The sequence below is a fragment of the Marmota monax genome, unplaced genomic scaffold, assembly GCF_021218885.2.
Source record: "Marmota monax isolate L192 unplaced genomic scaffold, Marmota_monax_Labrador192_F-V1.1 WCK01_AAM20220418_F8-fsc00021, whole genome shotgun sequence".
NCBI classification, from domain to species: domain Eukaryota; kingdom Metazoa; phylum Chordata; class Mammalia; order Rodentia; family Sciuridae; genus Marmota; species Marmota monax.
In genome coordinates this window covers 24,458,303-24,468,775 of record NW_026695228.1, presented here as the reverse complement: position 1 = coordinate 24,468,775, position 10,473 = coordinate 24,458,303, and the positions used below count along the sequence as shown (strand labels likewise).

General features: G+C 57.4%; 1 protein-coding gene across 6 annotated transcripts in view; it reads left to right on the top strand.

The window, feature by feature from the left end:
- Pkn1 (protein kinase N1) overlaps positions 1–10,473 on the top strand; it is a 24,877-nt gene continuing 14,404 nt past the window's right edge. For 2 of the 6 annotated variants that reach the window (XM_046437470.2, XM_046437469.2), the window contains exons 1-4: positions 1–132; positions 4,567–4,861; positions 6,753–6,904; positions 8,517–8,652. In XM_046437470.2, the coding sequence (XP_046293426.1) occupies positions 112–132; positions 4,567–4,861; positions 6,753–6,904; positions 8,517–8,652 (604 nt within the window). In that variant the 5' untranslated portion in view covers positions 1–111. Of the gene's footprint in view, positions 133–1,131; positions 1,204–3,696; positions 3,892–4,566; positions 4,862–6,752; positions 6,905–8,516; positions 8,653–10,473 lie in introns of those variants that run through there. The other 4 variants (XM_046437465.1, XM_046437464.1, XM_046437468.2 and 1 more) reach the window with 3 other exon arrangements.

The following is a 10,473-nucleotide window of genomic DNA, read 5'->3' as shown; positions in this document are numbered from 1 at the left end:
GGGTCGCGCCGCGCCCGCGCCCGCCCCCTCCCCGCCCCGCACGGGGCGCACGCGCGCTCCTCTCGCCGCCCCTCCCTCCGCGCGGGGACCCCTGGCGGGCGGCAGGAGGACATGGCCAGCGACGCCGTGCAGGTAGGCGCACCTGCGTCCGCACCCGCGGGGCGGCGGGACGGCGCCGGGGACCCCCGTCCCGGAGCTGCCGGGGCTCCCCGGACGCGGGCGGCGAGGGCGGGGACCCCTCTAGCGCCTGGTGTCCTCTCCCTTGGCCGGGACCGGAGAGCCAGCGCGGCCCCCTTCTTGGCAGGTGGAGGCACAGACGTGGTCCGTGGAGGGGGTGCTGGCCCAGAGGCTCTTACCGCACCTCCAATCTCGGCCCCTCCCGAGAATTTGTGGGGGCGCAGTGGAGACCCCCCCTTGGGTGTCTGTGGCTGGCTGTGCATCCCGATGTCTCTGGTCCGCGTTTCATCCCCCTCCTCAGCATTCGATTCCTGGCAGGTGCCGCTTCACCTGGGACAGGTGTCTGGCACCGTGCCCCTGAGGGGAGGAGGCTGCCCGGCTCGTGCCCCTCCCCCGCACAACAAAGCTCCCGCCACCCCGCCTCCAGACTGAGCTTTACTATGGTCCCGACGCCACCCAGATAGGCACCTGTTGGCGGAAGTGCCCGAGTCACTTCATTAGATTAGGGGATTGGGGACCCTACACCCACCCTTCAGGCTGCCAGAGGCTGCGTGCTGGAACCTTATCCCAGGTGGGGAGTGTCCATATCCACGGACCAGGATGCTCCCGTACTTAGAATCCTACACACATGCATGGGTGGCACTGCTGGGTCACCCTCGAACCCTCTACATACAGAGACACAGTGACTGGCACCAGCCTGCTGCTCAACCAGGTTGCCTGGTGCCACTTGGTGGGCATCACTGCCCTGGACTCACCTTCCCCTCCCATCACAATCTGGGGCCACGGTGACCTCTGACCCTCTTGGTTCAAGGACCCAAATCTTGAGAAGTGTGTGTCGCTCTGCCTCCACTGGTGCTTCACCATCCAGTCCATTGTCCTGTGGTTGCTGTGTAACCAGGTTTTCATCTTCTATACCTGCCTCCGTCCCCTCTGTGTCTTCCCTGTGCCCCCTTCCCCCCAGTCCTGCTGATGGCCTGCCAGCCTTGCCGAGGAGCTGGGCGTATCTGGTGTTGCCGATCACACAAGGTCAGACCTCGGGGCTGGGATGGGCCTGGGTCCCTGCCTCCACCCACAGGCCAGGAAGGGCTGTGTAGGAGTCCCCTGGCGCATGCATGCGCTTGGCGTGTGCCACACATGACCCACAGGGAGGCTGTGATTCCTGGAATGAGGCTGGACCCATGCCCTGGTCCCTGTCCCTGCCACTTGCCCACTTTCTTCTCCCTTCCTGGTCATCCCTTTCTTGTGGCTGCTTGGGCTTGCTGCCCTGTCCCTCCGTCCCAATGTGTGCCTGTCTGTTCTGTGTCCGGCGAACGGATGTCCTGTTCAGATTCCTGAACCGCCCAAGGCATTGAAATCTCAGGACGTGGGGGTCTAGGTCCCTGGCTGCTCTGGGAAGAGGGGAATTCTGGGAGGTGGGCACTCTGGGTCTGGTGTCTCCTGCTCCGGGGTGAGAGGTGGAGGAGTAGGGATTCTCCGAGGCCATGCCAGGCCTGGTTCCTGGGTTCCCCTTCTGGCCCTCAGGTGACCCTTTGCCCCTGGGTAGCAGTGAGTCACCCAAGGGTAGGAGGACCCAGGAGGCCGGGCCTCCCTCCTTCCCAAGCTTCCTCCCTGCTTTGCATATTCTCAGGCCTCAGCTGTTGGGGGTGGGGCTAGGGAGGTCACTCCTCCTCTCTGCCTGGACTTCCCCCATTTGAGCTGGCCCTGCTCCTGGCTCTGTCTGCTGTGCCTGCTGGGGACAGGGTGGGGCTGGCAGCAGGGTGGTGGGTGGAGCCCAGTTGGGCCAGGGTGGTATTAGGTGAGCCTAGGTTTCAATTCCAGTACTGTCCCTTCCTAACTGGATGCCCTGCACCAAATGCCTTCCCTTCTCGGAGCCTCCATTCTGCCAGGGGGAGCCGGGCCTAGAGAGCTGGAGAGAGAAACAGGCATGGGCCACACTCGGTGGGCAGAGGCGTTCTTTGGGGCTGGGTCCTTCTTTGTGGTGGGGGCTGTCCTGTGCACTATGGATGTTGACCAGCATCCCTAGAATCAGCCTGATAGATGCCACCTCCACACCCCCAGAGGTGACAAACAAACTGTCTCCAAACATTGCCACGTGTCGTGTCCCCTGGGGTGAGGACAAAATCAGTTTCCTCCCATGTAAAGTGGGGGAGCAATGGCAGCAGCTCACGGGTGTCCTGGGGGATGGTAGGGTCATGGAGTTAAGTTCTTGGCCTGTGATGGTCCAGCCTGGGGGCAGCTGCCCTTGAGGTCAGGAACCAAGGAGGACTTTCCTCACCTATGAAACGGAGTCTCAGAGCCAGGGGATATAATGCAGTGGGGACCCCCAGCTCTCGTGGGGTTTCTGAGTGCTCTTTAAATCTTGGCCCTGCTTCCTGTTGACTGTGGGCAAGTGCTCTGGACCTCAGTTTCTTCATCTTGGAGATGGGTTGATAATAGCACCTATGTCACAGGACTGTGCTAGCCGAGACCTGGGGGAGGTTTGTAGTATCTGCTGTTGCTATTTTTGGTGGTGCTGGGGATGGAACCCGGGGCCTTGCGCATGGTAGACCAGCGCTCGGCCACCAGCTCCACCCCAGCCTGCATCTATTATGGATAGGTGAGCTTTTTAACTGTGTGCTCAGCAAGTGGTTTGTGGGCTGCTTGTTTGGAGGACTTTGTTGTCCCTGCCCCCCAGTGCTATTTTCTCATGGTGCTGGCCTCAGGGAGGTACCCCTAGGCCTCAGGGCTGTGGCCAGCAGCAGTTGCTGTCTGGACAGGGAGGAAGCAGGAAGTCAGGACAGCCTGTCTGCAGGAAGGGGGCCTGGCCTCTGCAGGACTGCCTGTTCTGACCCCAAAGGGGAAGCTGGGGACACAAGGCCAGTGGGAGGGTGTGCCTGGGTAGGTAGTACTGGGGCTAGAGGCCGTGGTGCCTGGGGAAGTGTGCGTGTGGCGTGAGCACGTGAGCTGTGTGCACTTGGGCAGGTGGAGTGTGTATCGTGTGGGGTCTGGAGTGACCCAGATAAGAATTCATAGGCATTTGCATATGAGTGTGCATGCAGGTGGGAGTAGGAGTGTCACAGGTGAGCCTGGGCGCACACCTGAAGTTGTGGAAGGGAAGTGTGCTCATAGTTATGAGCCCTGTCCTATGCACACATACATAGGTATGCATGTGTGTACCTGTGAGCCTGCACATATTTGTGAACCTGTTGTGTGTGTGTGTGTGTGTGTGATGTTGGGGATGGAACCCGCTGCCCTCTGCATGCTGGGCAAGCCAGCCTCAGGCCAGCCCCAGCCCGTTGAGGGCCTATAGTAACTGCTGTTCCATATACACGCCTGTGTTCCATGTACACACCTGCAGACCTGTAAGTGTGTGCATCTTGTGACCCTGTGCACCTTCCTTTAGATGTATGAAAGCATGCACACACCCATTGTCCTCTGGAGCCTGTGTGCCCTCACGGGAACCCTTTTGCCATGTGCACACTTTGGGTATCTACACTGTGGACATCTGCAGGGAGCGAGGGCTGTCTCTGGGGTGCCCTGAAAAAGCAGGCACGACCCTGAGGGCCTCTCAGATGCCCCTGAGCTGGCCTGGCGCAGGGGGTGCTGGGAGCTGGCAGGAAAGAGGAAGTGGTGGCCCAGAGGCCCTGGCAGGGCTGAGGTTCAGGAAGAGGGCGGGGCCCTCAGCCTGGACCCAGGATGGCGGAGGCTGATTTCCCTAAGGAGCAGGAGCTGGAGGTGGGAGCTGGGGTCCCTGCGGGTGTGTGTGGAAGGGGACCCCGAGTGACACCAGCTGGAGGCCCTGCCCTGGGTACCTCTTGGTTGGGGACTGTGGAGGGGACGCGGTGTGGTTGTCAGTTCTGTGCGGAGGGTAAACATATCTGGGGCCTCCAGGGCTCGTAGGTTGGGGAGACAGGAAGAAGGAGATGGTTCTGCTCGGTGGAGTCCCAGTTTTAGGAGGCAGAGGGAAGGGTCTACTTTTGAGGCCTCCTAGTTTGGGGGTACATTAGCATGTGAGGCCTGTCCCTGGGATTTCCTCGTTTGGGGTACAGTAGAGGGAACACAGGGCCTTCCTCAGGACCTCCTAGTTGGGGATGCAGCCGTGGGGAGAAGGCATCTTCCCTCAGGCGCCTCCATGGGGGCAGTAGGGTTGCCCCTGGACCCCACTGCATGTAGGACAGGTGAAGGGAACCGGACTGTACCTGGGGTCCTCTGGTCTAGTGGACAGGGGGAGAGGAAGGCCTTGCTCTTGACCTGCTCTCTGACATTCAGTTTGGGGGACAGGAAGCAGTTTGGGGTCAGAAGTGGAGCAAGTGCTGGAAGGTGCCGAGGGTGGACACCGGCCAGGGCGGCTGTGTGGTGGGGGCTGCACCCAGAGTCCCCCTCACAACCCGCCTGCCGTGTCCCCCCCAGAGCGAGCCACGCAGCTGGTCCCTGCTGGAGCAGCTGGGCCTGGCTGGGGCAGACCTGGCGGCCCCCGGGGTGCAGCAGCAGCTGGAGCTGGAGCGGGAGCGGCTGCGGCGCGAGATCCGCAAGGAGCTGAAGCTGAAGGAGGGGGCCGAGAACCTGCGGCGGGCCACCACCGACCTGGGGCGCAGCCTGGGCCCCGTGGAGCTGCTGCTGCGCGGCTCCTCACGCCGCCTGGACCTGCTGCACCAGCAGCTGCAGGAGCTGCACGCCCACGTGGTGCTGCCGGAGCCTGCTGGAGGTGAGGCGGAGACACCTGGCCTCGGCCGCCGCCTCCAGGGGGACACACCAGCACTACACCTGTCCCTGTCAGCACACAGCCACAGCAAGCGTCCAGCCCCACACGGTCACCAACACCCAGAGACAGGCAAGCCCGGTCACACCCGTGCCCGACACCACCCAAGGATGCACACTGCATCGCACAGCCACCGTGACACCCAAACAACACCCAGAGACTCATGGTGCCACAGCCACACCGACACAGAGACAGCACCCAAAGACTTGCCACCGCTACACAAGTGCCTGAAAACAGGCTGGGGAGGTGGCTCAGTGGTGGAGGGCCCCCGAGTTCAGTCCCCAGTACTGGAAAATAGAAAATAAAAACCCAGACATGTCAACACCTGGGCAACGCCTGGTGACACGCTGTCACGTGAACACCCGGCAGCTCTCACCAGTCACACCCCCCCCACACACAAGGATGTGCACACTGTCACACAAATACCCCGGCTTGCACGACTCCCAGGGACTTTATTTTTCATTTCTCATTTCTGTGGTGCTGGGCCTGGACCCCAGGTCCTCGAGCATGCCAGGCAAGTATTCTGCCACTGAGCTCCACCCAACCCATTTTTTTTAATGTTTAAAAAATTATATTTTTATTTTTAATTGTGGTTAAAAATGTAAAACCACATTAAGTACAGTTTATTGAGTTACGTATGCTCACACGGCTGTAACAGGTCTCTAGAACTCTTCATCTAAAGCTTTTTACAGGCACACAACACCTAAATGGCACCCCAGAACTTACACTCTGTCATATAACTCCCCAGAAAAACACACCATCAATCACAACACCCTTGTGACACCAAGGACTTAGACACTCTCATATGACTTTTTTGGGGGGTACCGAGGATGGAATCCAGGGCCACTTAACCACTGAGCCCCATCCCCAGCCCTTTTTATATTTTATTTAGAGACAGGGTCTCACTGAGTTGCTTAGGACCTCGCTAAGTTTCTGAGGCTGGCTTTGAACTCACCATCCTCCTGCCTCAGCCTCCCAAGCTGCTGGAATTATAGGCATGCGCCACTGCACCCAGCTACACACTGTCATGTGAATCCTAGAGACTGTCACTTAGTTATGACAACACCCACACTTACTGCCACCAGCACCTAGAGAAACACAGATGACACACAGAGACCTGCACACGTGCCACACCAGCTCCCAGAGACACACACCAACCCTTGCAAACTTCCACAGTCCCCTGGACAGCCAGAGAGGGACATCTGTGACCAGACAAGACCGAGAGACGCACACTCCCACACCAGTGCCTAGCACCTCACGCACAGAGCCTGTCACCGTGTCCTGCATGTAGGCACAGAGTTCAGCCAACACCCGGATCTCACGCAGTTGCTTCTGCGGCTCTAACTGCCTGTGTCCCACCACCCTTCAGAGACTCATGCAGATGCCCCGAGGCACCAGCACAGCCACACCACACCAGCACAGCCAACACCAGGGTCTCCCAGTGTCTCACAGCTGTGCCAGCATTGGGGGTGACACCTGCGGTTCACCAACATAAGCACACCCACCCCGTGGGCTCACCCACAGCGTGTGAATACCTGGGGGCCTTTCCTACCAGCGAACCCCAAAGGCAGGCACTCACCTGGATGTGGGCCATCTTCATTCATTCTGGGTCCTGACCCCAGTCCTAAGGGGTTTCCCGGGGAGGGCTGGGTGTCAGGACCTCTGGGCCCTGGTGTCTGGCCCTCTGTGTGGTGGCAGCAGCTCCTCCGCCCCTCTGCCCCGGGTAACATCCAGTGTCCCAGGTGGGCTGAGGGTGGATGCTCATGGCTGGGGTAACATGTCCTAGGCAGAGCTAGGTGACAGCCGCGGTAACTGCTTTTCCTCTTGTTCCCTCCAGATGGCCCCCAATCCCCAGGTATGGGCGGCCCTGCCTGTTCGGCCACCAACCTGAGCCTGGTGGCAGGTCTGGAGAAGCAGCTGGCCATTGAGCAGAAGGTGAAGCAGGGGGCGGAGAACATGATCCAGACCTACAGCAACGGCAGCACCAAGGTGGGCGTCTGGCGCACATGGGCCTGTGTGCACACCCACGAGCGCAGACCCTCCCCGCGGGCGCACACCTGCACGTTCACACAGGGACACGCCTGCATGTGTGCGCACACATGATCACACACATCTTCTTCCTCCATTTTCAGTTGCTATAACTGAAAACCACAGACTGCTTATTTTTTTTTTTTTGGTACCAGGGAGTGAACCCAGGGGCCCTTGACCACTGAGCCACACCCCCAGCCCTACTTTGTGTTTTATTTAGAGACAGGGTCTCACTGAGTTGCTTAGGGCCTCACTGTTGCTGAGGCTGGTTTTGAACTTGCGATCCTCCTGCCTCGGCCTCCCTAGCCCCTGGGATTCGAGGTGTGCGCCACTGAACCCGCCTAAACCACAGACTGGATAATTTATTAAAAAAAAAATGACTTTAGGTCAGTTTGGAGGTGCAGCGCGGGCCTGGCGTATGCTCGGCTTCTGGGGAGGACCTCATGGCAGAACAGTAAGGGGAGGCAGCCGGGCACCTGAGAGGTCACATGGGGGAGACCAGGGGAGGTGCCAGGATTGTTTTGTACTGAGTCTCACAAGGACAGACCCCAAGCACAGCACAGCAGAAATCACCCTGGGGCTTGGTGTGCATCCCAGTGGCAGAGCATGTGCTTAGCATGTGAAAGGCGCTGGGTTCCCCCAAGTACTGCAAAACAATCAAAAACTAATCTAGTGTCCAAGCATTCATCATTTTTTTAAACCATTTTATATATTTACTTACTTATTTTTGTGATACTTGAGGTTGAACCCAAGAGTACTCTACCACTGAACTTCATCCCCAGCCCTTTTTAAAAAATTTTTATTCTGAGGCAGAGTCTCACCAGGTTACCCAGGCTGGCCTTGAACTTGTAATCCTCCTGCCTCAGCTTCCTGAGTCACTGGGATTACAGGCATGCGCCACAGCACCCAGCTCACCATGGTACCCATTTTAAAGTGCACAGGTTAGTGGCATTATGTGCACTCCATGTAGTGCAACCAGCACCTCTGTCTAGTTCCAGAACATTTCAGGGGGCACCCTAAAAGGAAACTGTCTCAATTAGTAGTCAGCCCCCCTCCCCTCCCTCAGCCCCTGGCAACAGCGAATCTACATTCTGTGTGTATGGACACCTGTTCTGGATGTTTCACATAAATATAATGCGTAGCCTTTTGTGTGTGGCCTTGGGGGACCGCCTCCCCACATGCCCGTCACTCTGAGGGCTAATGCAGACATTAGCAGGCTTGGCTCTGCGCTCTGCACACAGACCACCTCCTTCAGTCATCGGGGCAGTGGAGATGAGTGCCATTAGTACTCTGAAGCCCAGAGAGGTGGAGTGGCAGAGTGAGGACTTAAACCCCATGGACTACATTAATCCACCTCCCAGGACTCTATGGGAGTGTGCGCTGTTGTACCTACAGGTTAAAGGAAACTGTCTTAATTAGTAGTCAGCCCCCCTCCCCTCCCTCAGCCCCTGGAAACAGCGAATCTACATTCTGTGTGTATGAACACGCACTGTCACACAGCCTTCCAGGGTCTGCGTGGTGTAGACAGAAGCAGCTCTCCAGCCTTCCTCTCACAACCCCTCTCTGCCTCCAGGACCGCAAGCTGCTGCTGACAGCCCAGCAGATGCTGCAGGACAGCAAGACCAAGATTGACATCATCCGCATGCAGCTCCGCCGGGCACTGCAGGCTGGCCAGCTGGAGAGCCAGGTGGCCCCAGAGGAGGCCCAAGGCAAGTCCCTCACCCTGAGATAGCTTGGCCTGCATTCCACCCTGCAGGCTTCAATCTGCAGCTCCACAAAGCATCCTTTTCTGGGGCAAGGAGGCAGGTACCATGACCCCGCTGTGTGACTGTAACCTGTTCCTGACCTTATCTGGGTCTGTTTGAAATTTTGTCCCATTTTAAAATTTGGACTAAATCAGGTATCCGTCAACTCTCATCCTTAGGACAAATCCGTGTGTGTGTGTGTGTGTGTGTGTGTGTGTGTGTGTGTACGCACACATGCATCTGAGCATGAGCCTGCGTGTCTGGGTCTGCAGGTACGAATGAGCTGAATGTATTGAGACTGCCAGCCCCAAGCGCAGGCAGGGTCTTGGTGTATTGTGTGTGGTGGTTGTACCACTGGTGTGGGTCAGCATTAATGTGACTTGGATGGGGGCCAGGGGCTGATGTTCAGTTGGCCCCCCATATTCCTGGGTTCCCTGTCTGTAAATTCAGCCAATACAGGTTGAAGATATTTCGAGGAAAAATTGTGCCTCTGATGAACACGTGCAGACCTTTGTTTCTTGTTATTAGTCTGTAAATGATGCGGCGTGACATCTATGTACACCGCGTTCATTTTGAATTTTAAGTCACCCAGGGGTGCTTTGAGGTTTACAGGAGGATGTGTGTGTGTTCTATGCAAATGCTACTCAATTTTATAAATGAGACTTGATGTTGGTACCAGAGGAGGATCCTGGGATCAGTCTCCTGTGGATATCAAGGGACAACTATATGTCTCGTGTGTCTCAGGAGAGGTAACGGAGGGTCAGCTGTTGGCCTGTGACTGATGGCACCGTGTGTGTCTGGGGCCTGTGAGCGTCTGTGGTGTGTCTGTGTGCTTCTCGGTGACTGTGCTGTGTGAATGTGGCCCTTTGCCTCTGGGTGTTGTCACTGTGAGCGGCTTGTAGTTTTATCTCTGAGTCTTTGTGGCATATTGAGCATCGCGCACCAGCATACCTGGGAACCCCTGTGTGACTGTAAGATGACATTCCGGGAACATCAGTGTCCCTGTGACTAGTTCCTGTCTAGGAGAGTGCCACACACCTGTGGGCACAGTGTGACTGACGTGGCTCTGTGATAAAGTGCGAGGGTCTGAGCTGGGACATTACCCAGGACTATAGGACCATCCTAGCGACTGACAGCTGTAGCCAAGTGAGCTGTGACCGGTGCCTGTGAGTGATGAAATTCCTACACCTGTGTCACAGGATGTGCTCCTCGAGCCATTGGGTGGCTCTTTCCTGTGTTGGGATGTGGCTTGTCCCTGTGCCTTCATTGACACCCAGTCTTTCTCTGTGACACTGAGTCTCTGTGGATTCAGTGATACAGCCCTGCCTCTGAGGAGTGTGCTGGCATTTCTTGGCTGTCCCAATGCCTTGCCCTTGTGGTGGTGTGATCATGCTTCTGTGACTCCCGGGCTGGAGTTAGGTCCTGGATATTTGCTGCAGTGTAACTGTGTCCCTTTTCTTGGCTCTGGGCTTGGGCATAAAGTCATTTCTGTCTTTTGACCAGGTCCCTCTTCCCCTGTGATGGTGTGTCCCTGTGCCAAGTTGATGGCCTGTGTCTGTATGGTGACAGAGTCTGTTGTGTTGATGTCCCTGTGTGCCAGTGTGATCGTGTCTTTGTGACCTGTGTGTTCCACTGCAGGTGACAGGTGGTGATGGCATTCTGTCCCTGTGGGCAACAGGGTGCCCGCAGGTCCGCCTTGGGCTGGGCTGCCGTTGCAGGACTGCAAACCAGAGGCTGAAATGAACACATTTGTTTTCCCACAGTCCTGGGGCGACATCAGGGTGA